Source organism: Helobdella robusta (genome assembly GCF_000326865.2).
Source record: "Helobdella robusta unplaced genomic scaffold HELROscaffold_7, whole genome shotgun sequence".
NCBI lineage: Eukaryota > Metazoa > Annelida > Clitellata > Rhynchobdellida > Glossiphoniidae > Helobdella > Helobdella robusta.
The window spans coordinates 4078415-4100545 of NW_008705398.1; the positions used below are offsets into that span (position 1 = coordinate 4078415).

At 32.7% G+C, this 22131-nt stretch overlaps 4 protein-coding genes across 4 annotated transcripts; 1 reads left to right on the plus strand and 3 right to left on the minus strand.

Annotated features, from left to right (window-relative positions):
- Positions 1-74: 74 nt before the first annotated feature.
- Positions 75-224, minus strand: HELRODRAFT_69709 (hypothetical protein; the record flags this gene model as incomplete). The annotated part of the gene is made up of 1 exon (XM_009030608.1): positions 75-224. A coding segment is annotated over one exon (150 nt), but the record flags the coding sequence as incomplete, so codon positions are not given.
- Positions 225-2119: 1895 nt separating this feature from the next.
- HELRODRAFT_165066 (hypothetical protein) lies at positions 2120-6385 on the plus strand (the record flags this gene model as incomplete). The annotated part of the gene is made up of 6 exons (XM_009030964.1): positions 2120-2153; positions 2282-2392; positions 2663-2765; positions 3055-3318; positions 3906-3954; positions 6140-6385. The coding sequence occupies 6 exons, from the start codon at positions 2120-2122 to the stop codon at positions 6383-6385; spliced, it is 807 nt and encodes a 268-aa protein (XP_009029212.1).
- A 6300-nt stretch (positions 6386-12685) lies between these two features.
- Positions 12686-13591, minus strand: HELRODRAFT_165068 (hypothetical protein; the record flags this gene model as incomplete). The annotated part of the gene is made up of 2 exons (XM_009030965.1): positions 12686-12954; positions 13249-13591. The coding sequence occupies 2 exons, from the start codon at positions 13589-13591 to the stop codon at positions 12686-12688; spliced, it is 612 nt and encodes a 203-aa protein (XP_009029213.1).
- Positions 13592-16739: 3148 nt separating this feature from the next.
- HELRODRAFT_165069 (hypothetical protein) lies at positions 16740-17722 on the minus strand (the record flags this gene model as incomplete). The annotated part of the gene is made up of 2 exons (XM_009030966.1): positions 16740-17305; positions 17395-17722. The coding sequence occupies 2 exons, from the start codon at positions 17720-17722 to the stop codon at positions 16740-16742; spliced, it is 894 nt and encodes a 297-aa protein (XP_009029214.1).
- Positions 17723-22131: the final 4409 nt, after the last annotated feature.

A 22131-nucleotide genomic window follows, 5' to 3' on the forward strand; every position in this document is an offset into this window, starting at 1 on the left:
ACTAAGCAGAAGTACATCATTTTAGCGGTTGTAAACGTGCCTGTGCTAATTTCATTGTCTTCGTCAACACCATCAAACTTGAATTCGTCTGGGTTCTTACCTTCGTCAATGAGAGCTTCTCTCAGACGTGCAACTAGTACTTCTTTGTTGCCACTTGTGACAAGGCTTCGTTTCTGTAGTTCTTCTCGTAGTTGAACTACGTTCAACCCACACAGTTTTGACATCGTGTTCTTTTTCTACGAGTAGCAATTCGCTGGTCGAAGATCCCACTTCTGACACCAATGTTATAATACTCGCTGTCGTAACCGGTTTACGATGCGACGGGTTCAAATCTTCGATTGAATAAAATACTCCAAACAGTTATTAAACTTTATTTACAAAAGAAATCAACTATTATTAGTTATTAAACTTTATTTACAGAAGAAATCAACTAATCGTTTATTTTCAGTAAATTCGCACTAACGCAACAATTAACTTTTAAATCTTTCAAAATCTATCGCTATGACAACGTCAACAAACAAATCAAATATCGCTTTAAATAATTCACCGAATCGCTATTCACAAAATCACGAATTTCACTAATCACGAATTTCATTAATCACGAATATCACTAATCACGAATATCACTAATCACGAATATCACTAATCACGAATATCACTAATCACGAATATCACTAATCACGAATATCACTAATCACGAATATCACTAATCACAGATATCTTGCTTATATACTCTTCGCAAGCGTGGTTTCTAGATTCTTCCCGATGGTCCGATTCCAGCATACTCTAGAACGTTCCAGTCACTAGAACATTCTAGAATACGCTAGAATCTGGTGCGTTCGGTAGCACGGTTATAACAATATATACATATAGCTACATAAGCACATAATTTAAGAACATTGCATGTTAAAGGTTAGGCTAAGCATACATGACACATAATAACAACATCACTAATTGTGAAGTGAGTTGGATTTTTTTCTATATGCATAACATGGGTTATGCATAAATTTTAAGCTGACCTTTGTGTACAAGAAATTGTGCACTTATATATAATAGTTTATGACGGATGATACAGCTACAAAGGCTATATACATATATACAAAGGCTATGTATACATATATATACATATAGCTACATAAGCACATAATTTAAGAACATTGCATGTTAAAGGTTAGGCTAGGCATACATGACACATAATAACAACATCACTAATTGTGAAGTGAGTTGGATTTTTTTCTATATGCATAACATGGGTTATGCATAAATTTTAAGCTGACCTTTGTGTACAAGAAATTGTGCACTTATATATAATGGTTTATGACGGATGATACAGCTACAAAGACGCCTAATTTAAAAACAATACATTAGTTAAGCATTTTTTCATTATTGGTGAATTTTATAAAAATGGCTGAAAATAAATCCGGAGTATATATGTTTTATTGGCATGCACATTTCTTTGTGCCATAATTTTTATGCATAAATTATTGACTGAATACTTTTATTTGTATAACATGGTAACATGGTCAAGCAGCGTGAGCGCTAGAAAAGTTCACGTGTGAATTTCATGTTTATTAACTCTGAGCATGTTATAATGATGTTATCATGTGTTTAATTATAGCGCATGCCCATGAATTTCGTGTTTCATACAAATGAAATGATGTGCGCTTATACATATATAAATGTAACTAGAACGTATTTGGCGTATCACACAGCTTATTCATATATTTAAATTAATTAACTTTTTGCTTGGTGTTATTTTTTGATTTTCAACATGTAGATAACCGTAAATGTGAGTATTTTTTCTAACATATGTAAAATGGTAATTAAAATCCGGCTCCGGCCGGTTTTTGAATTTTAAATCTGGCCAAGTCCGGCCCCGGCCGGATTTAAAAAACCTAAATCCGGTGCATCCCTAATTTGAATATTATAAATCGATAAAGCTTATATAAAAATCTATTTTTTCTGCAGTTATACTTTCAATCCTAGCGGTCTCGCTTATCTTGGAAGCCAGCTGATTTGGACAAACGAAGACATCCACAATCACGTTTTTATTCAATATACAACTTTTCCCGACACAGTTACAAGTATTCCGTTGCCAAATGTAACTAAAAATATTGCTATGGTCACCGCTGATAAATTACATCTCATGAAAAGTACTGTCTTTACAAATATCGATTTAACTTGAATAAATAATTTTGATAACTTGACAAAGATCATTTTAAAAACGACGGAGAAAAAAATAGTTTCAAATATTAAATTTAAAATTTATCTTGTTCATCAGGTCACAACAGCATCTGCACCTCCCTACGACCGTTGTGCAGCGACGTGTGCGTAGTGCTAGGGAATGGTAAACACCGCTGTTTGTGTCCACAAGCATTTGTGCTGCGCTATGGTTATTTGTGCGTAAGAGGTGGATCATTATTTTATATTTTGTTTCGGATATAAATAACATTAAAAATAACTTTAAAAAATGAAAATGTATAAATTCACACATCCAACTGGAATATATGCGTAATTAATTAAATTATTTGCATCTTTTTGGCTTTAACAAACTTTTTCAAATAATTAATATTTTTAATTTCAATTTTTTTACACTAAAATTAAAAATTATTTTTCAATATAATTTTTTTAATAATAATGAAGTAAAAAATTGATATCGCAGCAAAAGGAACCAAAAAGTTGGGAGGTAAGGCTTCGTTTGCTTGTTACGAATATTGCCTCAACGAAGGAATCTGCCATCTCATTGACGAAATTTCTATATGCTTGTATGATTTGGGTGTTTTTTCATAATGAAATTATTGAAAGAAAATTAATTATAAATTACTTATTTGCTTGACGATTATTCAAAAAACTACAGATGATATTAAGATTCTCTTGGTTAATTTTTTTATTTAGATCTTTAAAAGATTTTCATTTAAAAGATTTACTTAATAACAAAGTTGCAGTCTTAACTGTTAACTTTTGTGAATTTTCATGTTAATGTTAGTGTCTGTGTGCATGTATGTGTGTTTAAGTATGTGTGTGTTTATTAATTACAACTTGTAAACTTTGCAGCTGTAACAACGGATTTGTTGGCGACAGATGCGAACAGAAAAGCTTCTACAAACACGACGAAAACAGTTTCGATTCTGATTTCGTATTTAGCAGTATTTTCAGCAATAATGAAACTGTTAAGTTCAATTCCACTTTTAGTAGTGACAAAATAATGATGTCAGGATCTACTAAGAAAAGATCAAGTAGTTCTCTGAATACAGTGATTATTATTTTCGTCGTAATGTTTATGCTTACCACAGTTGGATTCATTTTTTATAGAAAAGGGTGAGATGATTAACGTTAATTGTAATGTTAGGTTTATGATTATATTATTTTAATTATGATTTCGTGTTAATGATGATGTTATAATAATTATGATGTTATGTTAATTATGAGGTTACGTTAATAAATTCCTATGATGTTATGCAGATTATAGTGTTATGTTAATGATGATATTTTGTTAATTAGGAATTCGTTACTTAAAAAATTTTTTATCCGTTTTTCTTAATCTCGTTAATTTATCTCTCAAAATTTTTAAATTTCCTACTTTTTTTTACAATTCATTATTAATTCTATTCTAAAAATTCTTCTATTGTTTCTTATTATAGATCTATTCTATTTTTTTTATTTTGAAAATACATGAAAAAGTGCTTTACCAACAACTTTTTTCAACTTCAACTCTTTACTTCCTACTACTCACTTTAGTTTTTGGCTTGCTTATAGTACTGAAACTACGCTTTCAAAAATTCATGTTGATATTCCTCTTGCTATCGATACTAAAAATCTTACTCTATTTCTTGGTCTTGGCTATTCCTCCGCATTTGGTACTGTCGCGTGTTTCTATGTTCCTCCATTTACTTGGTTACCGGCAGGGGATCTCGTAGTGGGATCCCGTACTTCACATCCGTGGGTCCTGAGGGGGTTTCGTTTGTTGTTGCATGAACGGCACTCCGGTATATCATCAGGAATAGGAGTATCTACTTATCCCAGTTTTGTTGATTGTCATCGACCACTTTAGCTATGCATAATCGTCTGATTGAACCGTTCCACCATTTCATCAGACGGCGGGTGAAGTGGTATCATCCTTGTCTTGTTGGTTCCGAGGATCGGCACAGTTTCCCGACCAGCTGTGACTCAAAATTTTGGTCCTGGTCCGAGTTTGGTCCTAGAGGGACTCTGTACTGGGCGATCCAGTGTGTTACAATTTTCTCCGCAACCGTATGAGCCTCCTTGTTAGGTATCGGGTAAACTGCCGTCCATTTACTGAAGTAGTCTGCGACAACCAATATATACCGGTTGCCTTTTACTGTCTCTGGATAGGGACCAGCGATGTCTAAGGCAATTCGTTCAAACGGCATGCCCATGTTGTAAACTTGGAGTGAACCTCTGGGTCTTCGTTAGGGTCCTTTAACCGCTGCGCAGGTGGCGCAATTTTGGAACCATACTTCGACGATCTGTTGAGCCCGAACCCAATAAAATCTTTTCCGTATCCGGTCCAAGGTTTTATTGACTTCTAAGTGTCTTCCGGTCGACCCTCCATGCATCTCTTTTAGAACGTCATTTTTTTTGCTTCTAGGGACTATTGTTTGCATGGTGTGTTTGGTCCCGTCAGCAGATTCCCACTTGCGCTTCAGTAGTCTTTTTTCTATGCACAAGGAATCCCATTGGGCTCAGTATTTTTTTGATACGGGACCGTGGTCTGCCAAGTCTTGCCACTTCGGCCTTGGTCCCGCTTCTTTTCATTCTATCATGCACCGTAAGTCTTCGTCGGCGCATTGAGCGGCAGCTTATTTCTCCGGTGCCCATCAGCTGTCCGCTGCGAAGCGAATTGTTTTTACCCCCTCTGGTTGTCCTTTCTCTTCCATTCAGCAACAATATTTGCAGCTCGATGGGCATGGTCGACGGGATAAAGCGTCGGAATTGCCATGACTACCTCTCTTGCGGTGCTTAATCTGATAGTTATAAGTCCAGCCACCTGTCTTTCTGGTTTCCTGAAGTATATTAGCCATTTAAGGGCCGCTAGTCTCTGCGGAAGACAAACTCTTGGCTATACAAATATTTGTGTATTTCGTTCCACACACCATGGCTAATGATTCTTTTCGGTCTTCGAGAGCTTCCGGCTGTAGTAAGCCAACACTTTTTCTTCTCCATCGACATCCTGTGATAATACGACGTCTATCCCATGATTGCTGGCATCTGTATTGAAAAGGAAGGTCTTCCCGGGTATAGGGTAGGAGAGAACTGGAGTGGTGCATATTTGCTCCTTTAGCCGGACGAATGCTGCTGCTGCGGAGTCGTTCCAGCCAAATGTTCTATTTTTTCCATCAATTGATGAAGGAGCTTTGCTATTAAAACAAAGTTTTTCATCAAGCGTCGGTAGTAGGTGGCTAGCCCCAAAAAGGAACGTACTTCGTGCTTGTCCTTTTTTCACCATCTCGATTTTGCTTGGGTCGGTTGTTACCCCTTCGGCGGAAACCACGTGTCCCAAGTAAATGACCCAATTAGCGAACAGGCTACACTTCTTTGTGTTGAGCTTCAAGTTTGCTGCCCGTAATCTGTTGACGATTTTCTGCAGGTTTGCGAGGTGTTGTTCGAGTCTTTTTCAGAATGATGATGTCGTCCAGGTTGACCAAACAGGCTTTCTGTTGAGCTCCTGGAGTACAAATTCAATCAGTCGTTCAAACGTTGCAAGGGCATTACACAATTCGAAAGTCATTACTGTGAACTGCCACAAGCCAGCTCCAATTGAAAACTCGGTCTTTTCGCGATCGACTTCTTCGATCTCTATCTGCCGTTAACCACTTTTCAAGTCCAGGGTAGAAAACCAACGTGAGCCAGACAACGTCAAACCTTGGTAATAAATAACTGTCTTACTTGGTTACCTCGTTCAACTTTCTATAGTCCACGCAAAACCGGCTACTACCACTGGCGAAGTTCATAGACTTGCTGATGGCTCGGCGATTTCCTGCTTCCGCATATCTGTTATTCTATTATCATCTCGGTTACCTCTGTTTGTTTGGACAGGGGAAGGCGTCGCGGACCTTGTTTAATCGGTTCGGAATCTTGCGTGTTGATCTTGTGCGTCAATCGTCACCGTTTCTGTTAGGCATATATAAATCTTGTCGGCGCCATACTATCTTTGACTTCTGGGGAGACTGTTGGGTATGCCAGCAGCGTCAGTTTCTCAATATCTTGGGCTCAATATCTTGTGCTGACTCTCCAGACTTTTGAACACGGTGTTCCAACTGTGTACGAGAATATCCGTGTTGTGTTTGTTCCCGTAGGTTATGGAAATATTTTGCACAAATCAGTTCTCACGGATTCATGTCTCGTACTCGAGCACATTAGTTAGAATCTTCATCTTTAGTCTTGACTGGTTCAATTTTGTAACTTTTATTGTTTCGTACGACAAAGTTCTATTAAAAATATGATGTAACCAGGATGTCGGAGTTGGAAGAAAAATATCTGATATGGTTCCTCAATAAAATTCTAACTACGACTCTGGGTTTTGACGCTTGAAAAAATTTTTCAACTTTTGCATCATAATTTTACTTAAATATCAATACTAAATAAAAAATACTTTAATGAAGATTTAAAATCGTGCCATGATTTTATTTGTTTTAAAAATGTTTATTTTTAAAAAACATTTTGTGAGTCATAATTTGACTCACAAATTATGTGAGTCGGAAATATCTGAAGGATTAGAGTCGGAGTTGGATATTTTTTTATTAGCATTTATTTTTAATATTAAATCGATACACATATTTATTTTCTAAAAAAAAACAAATTTAAAAATATTTTTAGAATAAAAAATAAAAAAATTTCTAAAATTATGACACTTAGAAATTTCCAGCCCGTCAAAAAATTCCGATTTCGTCACTCTGATTGTAACTGGACTATATTCATCGACAATTATCTGGAAAATCCATAGATTTTAAACATTAATGCATTATATAGGCCTATACATTTTTGGTCTTTACAGTGTACAAAATGCAATAGCTGAAAAGAAAGTTGCATACAAGCAATGGCAAAAATCAAAGTCTGTAGATGATCATAAAATTTTCCGTGAGAACAACTATGCAAGACGTCAAGTTGCACTGACACGGACATCACTGTAGAGGAGCTTACAGAAGCTCTGAAAGCTATGAAGGATGGAAAGGCAGCAGGGCCCTCTGGACTCACAAATGACATTATCAAAGCATCTGGTACTGCAGGTATCCAAACGTTACTACAACTTTGCCGTGAAATCTGGAAAAATTGCTCAATGCCAACTGAATGGAACTATAGCATGACAGTCCCGCTATACAAAGGCAAAGGTGATCATCATATCGGGGTATATGTCTGTTAAAACACTCCTTAAAAATTGTCGAAAAAATCATTGAAAGAAGATTAACGTCGTGCATCACAATCGGAAATTATCAATTTGGTTTTCTAGCGGGGAAATCAACAATTGATGCAATTCACATCCTTCGGCAACTGCAAGAGAAGTACCTCGCAAAGCATCAACAACTATCACACATTTTTGTAGACCTTGAAAAAGCATTTGATCGAGTTCCCCCGTGAAGCAATCAGGTGGGGTCTACGTGGACCACTCATTCCAGAATATCTTGTTCGACTTGTGATGGAAATGTATACGAATACTAAGACTCTTGTCAGCACAACGGTTGGAAACACAGATGCATTTGACATCGACGTTGGAGTTCAACAAGGCGCGATTCTCAGTCCACTGTTATTTATAACTGTGATGGAAGAAATCACAAAACCGATACGCACTGGTGACATTTGGAATCTAGTATATGTTAATGATATCGTTTTAACAGCCACGTCTGAGCAGAATGCAGCACAGATGTTTGAAGATTGGAACACCAGACTCGCCGATCATGGATTCAAAGTCTACTGGACAATGGCCCTGTTCAGTTTGTAAAGCTGGTGTAGGTAACAATTCATATCAGCAGTGTAACCAGTGGTGTCACAAACGTTGTTCAAAAATAATTGGTACTTTATCTAAAGTGTCCAATTTTGTTCGTCCTGTTTGACATCAATCCACAACAACAAATTCGAAATAGCACTGTTTTTGAAGCCATTAAGGTAGAGAATTGAAGCCATTAAGGTAGAGAAAGTCACATCGTTTCAATAACTAGGAGATGTTCTAGATTGTACTGGAACAGCTGAAGCTGCCGTTCGAGCACGCATACGTGCAACCTGGAATAAATGGCATCTCCTTGCCTCTATATTGATGCGGCGTGATATCCCACTACCACTACGATCAAGACTTTATAAATCTGTGATACGTCCGGTGTTGCTATATGGTGCAGAAACATGGCCAATGACAACCAAACTGGAACAACAACTTCAACGAACCAACATGATAGATGCAACGAATTAGTCTGAAGGACCACATCAAATCTACCGAAATCCTGCTTCGTGCTGGTTTAGATGATATAAAGGACGAATGCCGGCAACACCGTCTGCGGTGGTTTGGTCATGTCAAACAAAGTGGAAACAGTGCCATAACTTCTCTTGCAAATGTTGAAGTACCTGGCACTCGTCCCAAAGGCCGTCCAAAGAAGTCCTGGTCGCAAACAGTCGAGCAAGATATGAAAGCTCTAAATTTAAATGAAATGGATACAACTGATCGTCTAATTTGGCACCAAAAGTTGATGGCAAAGAAAACAACGTCCTACCTCGGGAAACCGGGTCTCTGGACGCAAAACGAAGATTGATTGATTGATTGATTGATTGATTGATTGATTGATTGATTGATTGATTGATTGATTGATTGATTGATTGATTGATTGATTGATTGATTGATTGATTGATTGATTGATTGATTGATTGATTGATTGGATTGATTGATACATTTTTGGTCTTTGAAAGAAGGTTTTTTGACCACCAGCTATTTACAATATCGGTATGCATAATTATGCTATGATTATTTTAACATAATTTAATAAAAACTAAAAAAATTATTGTTCTAATAGATATAAAATTTATTATTTTAACATAGTTATTTTGAAATTATTATTTCAACATAGATTATTATTTTAACATAGATATCATAAAGTTCTGATGGACCGATCACTAAAGAGCCGGCTCGTTAGGCCTGAAAGAGTGTTTCTGAAAAAAACAATATCGTATGAAAATGATTTGTTCAAGGACGAATCCGAGGTTGTTGAAATATTAATAAGTTGTACATTACAATTTATAACGTTATCAAATAAAATGTTAATTTTCAACACTGTCATTATTAGCTACGTATAACCTAGCAAAAATCACCGTGCAGTAATGTAATTAAATATTCAGATAAATATTATGAGAAATGTAATAATTACAATTATGATGCTTCTCGATGATACTGTGACGTTCATTCTGACGAGAATAACAATAATTACTCGGACGTACAAGTGAAATGAAAATGAATCGCATTTTTAGTGGCAATCGAACTTTTGAAGCCTATATTAATTTGACCCAAGTTTAACTAATTTTACTTTATTTAGTATTTTAAAGAATTTTTTTCATTTATGCAAATTTAATTTAATTTGGTTCCAACAAACGTTAATAACTCAATATTTTAAATTAAAAATTAAAGTTTGTGGTTTGAAAAATAATATTTATTCAATTTAATCAGCTCGAATGTTTAATGCGATCAACCAATGTATCCAAATGAAATTTAAAAGCACTTTGTTGTTGCTTTTAAGAAAATTTGAACAAAAAACTTCAGATCAAATTTTAAATGTCCAAAAAAAACAGCCAATTTTTTATTTAATTTTTGAACTTCTTGCATTAACAGCCATCGTCAAAAAGATTGATCAAATTCAACTTCAAGTGGGATGCACCATCAACGTCAACTTAGGCCGTCCTGTCTTCATAGTCAATTTCTTGTTAATGTTAAAGGGTTGTTGTTGAAATGTCGTTGTACAGATGAATAAAAAAATATAAATATATATATATATAAGTGTTTTGCATTGTTTATTCTTAATTATTATTTATGGTTCAGTTTGTGATTTATTGCATAAAAACCAAATTTAAAGTGTTAATTTCAAGTGATTGTTTTTTTTGTTTTTTGTTATTCGTTGAGAATAAATAAATCACACAACAATAGTTACAAAATTTCATTCACATTGATATACATAATATATATATATATATATATATATATATATATATGTATATATGTATATATATATATATATATATACATATATATATGTATATATATATAGTCAAATAATGTATTAAACCTTGTAAAATAAAAAAAGATAATAAAAAAAACAAATATAAATAAATTAATCACATATCCTAATCAATAAATTGACGATAATATCGATACATACTGATAAAAAAAATTGAATATATCCCAATCTCACAAATAGCCAATGTCACATCAAGTATCATTTGCCCTCCAATCATACATAAATCTGGCATTCATAAGATAAGTATCCAACTTTTTTTTAAAATCATTCACCCTATCAGCATTTACAATATCGACATCCAAATTGATCTATTGATAAAGTATTGTTTCCTCAAGTTCTTATGTAATGGAAAAGTTGTCAATTTCATTACGTGTCCTCTAGTTCGTCCCCCAGCTTTCACTTGATTAACTGTTCACCCAAGTAATCAATCTATCATTCAATCTGTACTCTTTCATTTTTTTAACTAAAATACCATGTGACACTCTATCAAAAGCCTTCTCAAAATCCGTGTACACAACATCAATCCTGTAGCCATCGTCTAGTGCCTTAGTCTAATCATCCAGAAGTTTCAAGAGTTGCATTACCGTTGATTTACCTTTTACAAAACCATATTGTCTAGGGTCAATCAAATCATTATCAGTTAAATACAACATCAAATCATCCTTAATGACCGATTCTATCAGTTTACAAATAACACTGGTCAATGCCACTGGTCTATAATTTCTTGCATCTTTTTTATCACCCTTTTTATAGATAGCTGTTACAACACATTCCTTCCATATACTAGGTATGACTCCCCATTGATATGATATACCATATAGAGCAGACAAATAATTACAAACAGACTCTTTACATTCGAATAAAATCTTTCCATGTAGATTATCTGGACCTGACGATTTGTTAACATTCAAATTTTTTAATTTGTCATAGACAACTGTAGGTTCAAAAGTTATTTCGTTCATTTTTGATCCAATGAGCTCAGATTTCGAAACCGCCTGATAGGGTTCATCACGCAGATCATCCACTGTCTCATAAACTGATGAAAAAAAGTCAGCCAACATATCTGCCATTTCCTGTTGATCAGTTACAATTCCTTTCTTCTTACCATCTTTATCCACCCGATACAAACCATCCAAATAAAAACTGTCTTTTCTATTACTGCCTATGTGTTTCCAAAATACCTTCTGATTAATCTTCACAATTTTAGCTAAGCTGTCTAAATAATTCTGTTTAATTAACATGATTCCTCGTTTGACTTTGTTTTTAATCCTTTTGAAGTCTTCATACAGCGTACTATTTCTATTTTTCATATATCTTTTCCATATCAAATTTTTTTCTCTATTAATTTTAATAAATGAGTTGGTAACTTAACTGAATAGTTGTTCTTAGTTAAAATTTCAGTCTTAAGTGGCACATATTTATTCACAGCCATGTTAAAAACCATAACAAACCTATCCCAAATCTCATCTAACACAATCTGCTTATTCCCATTACCTTTTATTGAATTACCTATTTTAGGTATCGATAAATTTGTAGAAATAAATTGATTCATAAGACAATAATTTCCTTTTTTATAATCAAACATTTTATTTTCTTTTAAATGTGTTATTACCTCTGTATTCACCACCAAAGAAAAACTCAACATCAGATGATCACTTTTACCCACAAGCGAATTATATTCGATATCTTGTATTAAATTTTGTTGTACCAATAGCAGATCCAAAATATTCTGTTTCTGTCCATTCTTATATCTTGTTGGGGCATCAATGAACTGAACCAAAAAACAATAATTTACACAATCTATAAACTTTCACTGAAACGACTTTAAACCTCCACTAACAGACATTGACTCCCAGTTTATTGTAGTAATATTAAAATTACCAGTTAAAAATTTATTACCACCATTGCCTATAAATATCTTTATTAAATTTAGGAGTTCATCATTATTCTTCAAACAGGAGTTTAGGCTTCGGTATACTGCTAAGAATGAAATTTCCTTTTTAAAATTCAACAAGCGAACTGCAATATATTCTTCAAATTTGCTTTCAAAATCAACAATAACTGAGGAGAGTGTGTCTTTAACATAACAGAAAATACCTCTGAATCCAGCCTTCATAAAATTACAGCTATACAACCTGAACCCTTTAATTTGAAATTCCTGCAGTCGATAACTACCTGTCAAGTTCTTTGGGTTTGTCTCAACAAATATTAAAATATGCATCTTCTTATACATCGAATCAACTAAATATCTAATTTCACCCATCTTATTACAAATAGAGTCTACATTAGAATAGACAATTTACAATCTCTGTCCTTATTTCCATAGCTCAATCTGACCCTATCAAAACAATCATTCTCATTACCTAATTTGTGTCTGAACTTTTTCCCCTTCTTTCTATCTTTACTAACCTCATACTTTCAGGCAATCCCCTTACCATGTATATATATTCCTATTATTATTATTCTTTATTATTATTCTGATTATTCTTCTGTTTTTCTTTTGCTTCCTCTACAAGCTTTTTCCTCTCTTCCCCATGTTCTTTATTCAAATCATGGGATACACCTATTTTAGTTAACTCAGTTTCTAAGTACTTTATCTTACACAAATTCTCCATTATCAAATTTTTTTTACTTCTATCATTGAATTTAATTAAAACAGGCCTTCGTCTATCTCCAGAGCTCTTTAACCTGTGATATTTTGTTATATCACACTCTGTAACAAGACCATCTGAAAAACCGATCAAAAAGACAAAATTCTTTTTTTATCATTCAATCTGTTTATCTCAGCAGATTCTTCCTTATTTTTACATATACCAAAAATTATAATGTTATTTGCCCTATCTTGTGCATCACATCTGGTTTTAATATTTTCATTAGTTTTTTCTATATTTTTGCACGCAGACTGTACTTCTTTATTAACCACTTTTACTTTTTTAAGATCTCTTTGCCTACTGCATTAACCCAATCATTTTTAAAATTCTCTATAGTATCATTTACTTTTTTTCCATTAGCTTAATACTACCTGAATTAGTTTCTGTATTTTTAATTGAAACATTCATAACCTTGATGGTTTCTAATAATTTATTGTACCCCTCCTGTAAGACTGTCAATTTTGCATCCATCGCCTCTTGTTTTTCTTTAATGTCACCAAAACTTCTAGCATATTCCAAATTACTTGTACTCACACTCAAACAATTACTATGACTCCATATAAAATTGGATATTTTGGCTATTTTTTTAAATAAATCTTCTGTTATTCCACCACATTTTGGGTGGCAGAACACCCTATATGTAATGCAGCATAAATTATCAGCTGTACAAACCTTATTACACTCACAGCAGAGACTCTTATCCTTATTAGCCATCTCAATTATCAATTACTCTTTTTCTCTCTTCCCATCCCCTTCTATCTTTGATATATAATTTATATATCAAATATACATTCTCAAGTGCGAGAACAATCAATCAGACAAACACTGACAAATGACAACACCCAACAAGTGATTGGCGTGTATCCTACAACGGTTGCACGAACCCTTGTCGTATTAGCCTCTCAACGCCTCTAGCCGTGCACTTATGTTAGTATGTATTCTTAATTAAATAATAATGTTAAATAACACATAACCGTTTTCGAAACTAATTTGCTGGAGAATACAACTCTGCTATACCAAAAAACAACTTTTTATAAAAAAATTATCAAGAATAATGTATATATGTAATTATATATGTATATATTGAACATGTATATGTAAATATATATATATATATTATACATATAATACATATACATATATATATATACATATATGTATATATATATATATATATATATATAGTATAACAAGTACAATTACCTTCCAAGTAATAAGTTTAATTTAAATATGTATATATATATATATATATATATATATATATATATATATATATATATATTGAATATGTATATGCAAATATAGATATATATATACGAATATTTATATGGCGCTAATTAAAAAGTTTTTCAAAAGCGCTTACAAATAAAATAACATACAAAATAGTCGAAGACAAACGTTCATCAAACAAATAAAAAAAATAAACATCAATGATTGACGCTACAGCGAAAATAAATATGTTTTCATCATCTTCTTTAATTTCGCAACACCCAGAGCAGTGTCTCGTAGGTCTTTGGGAAGACGGTTCCAAACACGGCAAAGCTTCTAGCTCTAAGTTTCGTTTGAGCCAACGGCACCGACAGATAGTTTAAATCGTCCGAACGCAGGCCGAGGGAAGATGATGCTTTCGACTGACATTTGTTCTTCAAATACTCTGGTGCGGAATTATTCACACTCTTGAACACTATTGTGCAAACTTTAAAAATTATTCGCTTGTCGACCGTCAATCAATGAATACTCTGGTGCGGAATTATTCACACTCTTGAACACTATTGTGCAAACTTTAAAAATTATTCGCTTGTCGACCGTCAATCAATGAAGCTGAGCAAGAATCGGAGATACATGATCAAATTTATACGCACCATGAACAATTTTTGCTGCACGGTTTTGAATAGACTGTAACATTCTAATAGATTTATCGGGTAAACCATAATACATACTGTTGCAGTAGTCCAACCGAGAGGGAATGAACGCATGCATTAAATCTTCAATCGTGCTTTTGTTCAAGGATTTTCTTATAAAACGTATTTTATGTAATTGAGCAGCGCACACTTTAGTTAGCAGTTTGATGTGATCAACAAACGTCAATTTTGAGTCAATGATCATTCCCAGATTAGTGGCATTACTGCTACACTCAATATTATGTCCATCTAGAGAAACAAAATCAATCTAGACTCGCGACTGCTGCTGCCATGTGCCTACTTTCATCAGTTTAGTTTTATCCTGGCTGAGTTTCAGTCGATTTGATAACATCCACACACTCACCTCAGTCAAACAATGCACTAATCTAGTAACAGCATCTTGAAATTTATCGGCAGGACAGCTAACAATCATCTGTATGTCATCTGCGTAGGCATGACAAAACACTCCAGATTTATCCATTATTTCTAGTACGTCGGACGTATATAAAAGAAACAGTATCGGTCCCAAACCGACCCTTGTGGTACACCAGATGTGACAACCTCTGTTATTGACAACTCATTGACAACCCTAACCCTAACCCTAACCTGCTGTGTTCTTGACGTGAGATAAGAGTTGAACCATGAATGAGCAACACCCGTGACCCCAAAACTGAAGTGGATTCGTTTCAACAGTATCTCATAGTCGACGCAATCAAAAGCCGCGCTCATATCTAGGAACGCTAGCAATGAAATATCCTGTGCATCCACAGCCTTGTATAACACCGACGATATCTGCAGCAGAGCAGTTTCCGTTGAGTGGAACTGTCTGTAGCCTGATTGATGAGCAGACAACAAGTTGTTACGCGCCAGATACTTCAACAGCCCCCGAGCAACGATACGTTCGATGACTTTTGAAATAAACGAAAGATTGGTTATTGGTCTATAATTATTTTAATCGCTCACATCCAGATCTGTTTTTTTAAGAATAGGTACAACTATGCCATGTTTGGCCATTTTAGGGAATTTTCCTGTACTTAGACATAAATTAATAAGTTTTGTTAAAAATCTGGAAAAGAGGAGTATATGCTTTTTAAGAAAATGTGTTGGCAGACTGTCTAAGATACACGTTTTTGTGGGAGATTCACGTATTACCTTCACAACATCATCTTCAGTACATAATGCGAATGACGAAAATGTTTCACCATCCTTGGTTTGCCTGCTTGGAAGTAATGGATCAACACTACCTGATGTAGCCTGTCGAACCCTGTTTATTTTATCTCTAAAGAATTGAGAAAAATCATCACTTTTAAATTTCCTGTTGTCATCATCGCAATTGTTGTGAAGGTTTTGCAAAGCATTTTGTTAACGTCATTCCACAATCGCTTTGGATTACCTTTATTTTCGTCCAAACGAGTTTGCCAAAACATATTTTTTTTTCAGTAAAAACACGGTTTTTCATCTTGATAGCATTGACCCATTCTTGTCTGCTACTATTTAATAAAGTTCTCCTGTAACATCTTTCCAATTTTCGACATTTCCTCTATAGGTGCCTGCATTCTTCATCAAACCATGGGACATTCAAATCACATCGACTCTCAACCATATGCAATGGTGCAACCTTATTGACAATATTACAGACTGTGCTATTGAACAGTTCAAACATCTCATCAACGTCCATGCCATCACAGGGTGTGCTTATAGGGGAATCGTGAATAAGCCTAATGAATTCATCATCCCTCACTCGCTTCCACGACCGCACCATCTACATAATTCGTACAGATTTTTTATACTTGAAAGGCAAACAGACTTTAACTAGGCCATGATCGGAATAAATTCCACTTGGAAAAACTTGAGTTTCAGAGACAAGAATATCACAATGAATGGCAATCAGGTCTAATATGCTACCTAGTTCGTGAGTCGGTTCATTAATAACATTTCTAATATGAAATAAATCGAAAATTTCAAACAGTTAACGTGTGCGGGCTGTCACGTCTATCAACACGGACATTAAAATCACCTGCAACAACTAAATTGGAAGTTAATATTGTCATACTCTCCAAAACAGATGACAGTTCCTTAAAAAACATAGGAGTGACAGGCAAAGACCCAGGCCTGTAGATGGCCAGGAATAAGTAGTCGTTCCGATTGCATATAATTTTTATTGCAATGGCTTCAAAAGTATTTAGTTGTGATAGTTCCAATTTTCTAAATTTAAAAATAGACCTAAAGTAAATTATTAATCCTCCATGATTAGCATCATATGGTCTAAGGTAATCAACATAACTGTACTCTGCAGGTTTAGCAGATAAAACAGATATTTCGTCGTGAGATCTATGCCAGGTTTCAGTTAAAATAAGAACATCAATTTTATCTCTAATTATTTCATTCACATCATCAGATTTTTTTATAATTGACCTTATATTCAACAAACCTAATCTGAGTTTTTCGTCTTTTTGATCGAAGTCCTTGATTTTTCTGCCGCTCGTCTTTCTTTCTGAATCATTTATATTTTCATCACCATTTTTTTCTGAAATCAAATCTAAATCAATTTTTCCGCTGGTGGAAATTTGACAATTTTCTATATTCCAACAGGCCCCCTCACTCTGTATAAAAAACCTTCTTTGTCCGAGTTTTCCTTCAACTTTGCCTCATCTGTCAGGGTTTTGATTTCCTTTCGCTGTTCAATCGTTAACTCATGATTCAACCCCACATGACGAAGAGTAGCATCTAACGATTTCATTTTGAATAAATTTTTCATAATGGTGTTTTTTATTTTAATATCTTCAAAACATATCAGTAACGGTCGGGCCACACCGTCACTTTTTTTTCCCAGTCTTGCCAACCTCGTTATGTCTGTATCAACAACCTCATCTAACAGATGTTTTAAGATTTTCATCACCGCTATTTTGTCATTACCTGTAGTCTCCTCAGCTAGTCGAAACATTATTAAATTGCTTTCTCTCGTCTTCAAGTCATTGACATCATTCAATGTTTTTGAACAGTCTTAACCCCGCTTCCAATGACTTCGACATTCTTTTTAACTTCACGACTCACAATATTGAATATGTATATGTAAATATAGATATTGAATATGTATATGTATATATATATATATTGAATATGTATATGTAAATATATGTTGAATATGTATATGTAAATATGGATATTGAATATGTATATTGCAGCATCTTCGGCATCAGTTAACTTCCAAATAAACTTTTCGATTTTTCTAACGGTTGATTGTAAATCATTTTCAAGTTTCTGTAGTTCCAAACCAAAATTTTTTCCAGCTTTTTTCGATATTCCTATACCATCTTCGGTGTTCAAACTGATATGTTAGGTTTGTGCCCAGATGCTCAAATATAGGGTAACGTGGGGCAAAACGCCGCATGGGGTAAAAAGCCTAAATTCAGGTTGCACGAAATTTGTTTAAGACCGAAAGTTTTTCAATTAATTTTTAAAAATTAGAACGTACCCTTATTATTTTGAATATAAAACCATGCCGTTTCTCCACTTGTTTTTTCTGTTTCAGAGTTTTATATAATTTGCGAGTGAAAAATTGGTCGTGTTATAAATTTTGTGTTAGGGTTTTTAATTAATTTCTTGATAATAAGATCGTTATTTGTGAAGAAAAGAGGTTTTTTATGAAGAAAAATCATTTTCACATATACAAAGTAACTTCTAATCGGTTGGAACAATTTTTTGTATTTTTAAATTAAATTTATTCTTAACATTGTCTATGGGGGTAAAACGCCTCTGTAATTTAGGGGCAAGAGGCCCAATTTACATTTATTGAACTATTTAACAAATTTCAGATATTTGTATGTAGGCAGCTATCCTTGTAGTTAATTGTTAAAATGTATTGAAATTTATGTTTTATGTGTAAATTAATTTCATGTATTTTAATTTTTAAAGGTATAAAATGGTCAGAAATTATGTAAGAAAATCTGCACGATGCTCAACTTAGGATGGTGAAAGTTAGAAAAAAGCTTTGGATGCTCTAACCAATGGCCAGTTATTTAGTAAAGTTATCAGAGAATATGGAGTTCCTGCAAGAACTTTAAGAAGACATCAAAAAGCCATGACAACATCTCCGGGAACTATAAAGCTTAGTCGGTTGTCAAGCGATCTAAAGATTTGACTCTTTGAGGGACATGTTCACAAATTTTTTGTAATGATTTCACAAGATTTCAATGAATAAAATGCTAAAATGTAACATTTGGCATCATAATTCCTGTATAGGGCTGGAAGAAGACTATCGTAGAACTTTTATTTGTATCAATTGGGACAATAATTAACAATAAAAGTAAAATTTTTATATTCTTTTTATCTAATTTTTATTTTATGTACAATAAAACTGTTAACATTTTTTTACATTTTCAGATTTGAAACTATTTTTAAGGCTTATTTTAATAGTTTTTCTACACAGGCCTTTTGCCCCATGCATGGGACAAAAAGCCCATTTTATAGAGGTCTACGGTTTCTATTATAAAACATAGGAAACCTATGTTTGAACAATTTAATTTGTAAAATTAGATAAAGAACATATTAATCAAGTAAAATAATTACTAATGTTGTAGAAATAATCCATTTTTTAGATGTAGTCACTCATCAAAGGCTTAACTATGGCTTCTTGCCCCACCCTACCCTATGTATGCTGTGCCTCTACTTTACTTTGTTGATTCTTTGTTTATTTAAAGTGAATACTTAGTTTTACAATCTTCAACATCGTTAAATGTAACACTGTTACGTGTTTTCATTATCGATGATTCCTTTGTTTCTAAATTTATTGGCAAAAAGAATTCCAATTGCCCGTTGTTGAATATTTATTATCGGATGTCTTTGTTCAATAAGCATTGATTTGAATAGTCGTAAATTATAATGGTGTTATTTTAATGTAAGATTTCAACATTGTGGTCCAGGATTTGTCTAATAATTTTAGTTTTGTCTTTCTGTTTCATGTGACGATGATGAAAAATCGATTCGAAATATTGAAAACTGAACCAGAAGCCGATCAAAGCTGAAAAAGCAGTGATATATATATATATATATATATATATATATATATATATATATATATATATATATATATATATATATACTCTCCCGATTTATTAGTATTTATCAACTTGTAGTTGAAGTCTTAGTAAATTTTTATCGATAAGATTTAGTCTGTTTAATATTGAAGCTTTATTTTTATTAACAAACATTTTATCAAAATTATTGCAGATAGATAGATCTATTTCGACGTTAAACCGTCATCGTCAGTGCATTATTTGTAAATTTATTAATTGGTATTATTATATTTTAATATTATTAAAAATATATAAAAAAATAAATTCGAAAAAGAAACATGAAATTTTAATGAAAAATTTTAACATTATTTATTATTCAATTATTTTTGTGTTGTCAAGAATTTGGCGGGTTATTGGAGTTCCATGTGTTGATTGCAAATGAGATTTGTCGGCTCATTTTTGTGTATGCATTGTGAGACGTCTTGATAGTGAAATGGTCGTAACACCAATATACGAATGTTGAGGACGCGCACAGTCGTCATAAGGTCATTTAAATTCTTGTTTAACATGATTACGCTTCAAAGTAAAATCGTCAGTTGTTCTTTGAGACCAATTGTGATGTCAACAACAACACAAAAATAATTTATCAAAACACCAACCTAATACATCTAAAAATTGCAGAAGCTGTCCTAAAAGATATCAACAAACCCAAAATAAATATCCCACAAAGAATAATAACATCACTACCAACTCGACGCCTGATTACTAACTTCAAAGAAACTATATAAGCCAACCTGCACTGAAGATGATTTATGAAAAATTGAAATAAGGCCTTATCTGCAAGATGAATTTTGATAAGAACAGTTTCATTAAATTTTCATGATAAATTTGAATAATTGTATTTTTAATAAATTGAAGATTTCCAGAAAATTATAATAAGGAAAATTGAAAAAATAAAAAAACAAACTTTAAATTGATTAATGCCAACAACATTGCTGTATAAATGTTTGAAGTAATTGATATTTTAATGATTTTTTACGATCAAACGTCCTACTATAGACACATTTTTCAATGTCTGTCATATCCATATTATATATATCCATGATTAACCGTTTAAAAAAATCGAAAAGTTAAATTGGAAGTTAACTAACGCCGAACTTACTGTGATTTTCATCAATAATTGCATATATATATATATATATATATATATATATATATATATTTTGTTAAATTTATTTGCCCATTTTGCATTTATCAACTTTTTTATTATGGACTCAACACAGCGTAGTTTTTGACATTCATATTTATTGTGAAATTGTGACATATTAGAAGCTGACAACGTTGTTTCGGCTAGGTAGCCATCATCAAAGCCTAAAACCAATGAAATATAAGAAATTTAATTAAAATAAATGAGAATTAAACGAATTATGTAAATTATTTGGCGGATATGACAGATAAGTTATTAAAAATAAAATTGGAATTGAAAGTGAAGTTAAAATGGTACCTTGCCAAGGATGTAACCTAAAAGATAAATTTATTACTAAAACATGAAATTAAATAAAAGAAATTAAATAAAAAAATTAAATTAAATAATATATATATATATATATAGATATATATATTTCAAAAATTCAACACTACTTTCAACATTGTTCAACTTTTTTATATTTCTTTTTAATTTATTAATTTCAGAGAAATTAGACATTTTATTGTTTTTTAAAAATTTTTATTAAATAAATTTGCAAATAGCTATTTCGAGTTATAGTTTCAGTGCATTATATATAAGGTATGTAAGATATTTGATATAAAAGAACAAGTAATTATTAATTTATATAAATTATTTAATTAAAACAGAAAATAAATTTAATAACTATAAACAATATAAAACGCGATTTTTAAAATATTAACGGCAAGATTGTTTATATTATGGTTGTTAAGGTAAATATCAACGCTCAGCCGAGAAGAGCGAAATAATTTATTTAATTAACTACATATTATTAATATTATTTTTACAATATTTAAAAACGTTATTATTATTATTAACGTTATTATTATTATTATCATCGCTGTGGTTCTTCTTGCTTCTTGTGATGATGTTCCACTTGCAAGTGATATTTGCGCTGTGGGTTGTGGCGTTGATATCTACAGTGTTGGCACTGTTGTTGTTGTTGTTGATGCTGTTGTTGTTGTTACATCAAAATAATGCAATTACCAACAACGTTCCAAACATGTTTTCTGTTTTAATTAAATAATTTATATGAATTAATAATTACTTGTTCCTTCTTATCAAATATCTTACATACCTTATATATAATGCACTGAAGATGAGTTATCTATA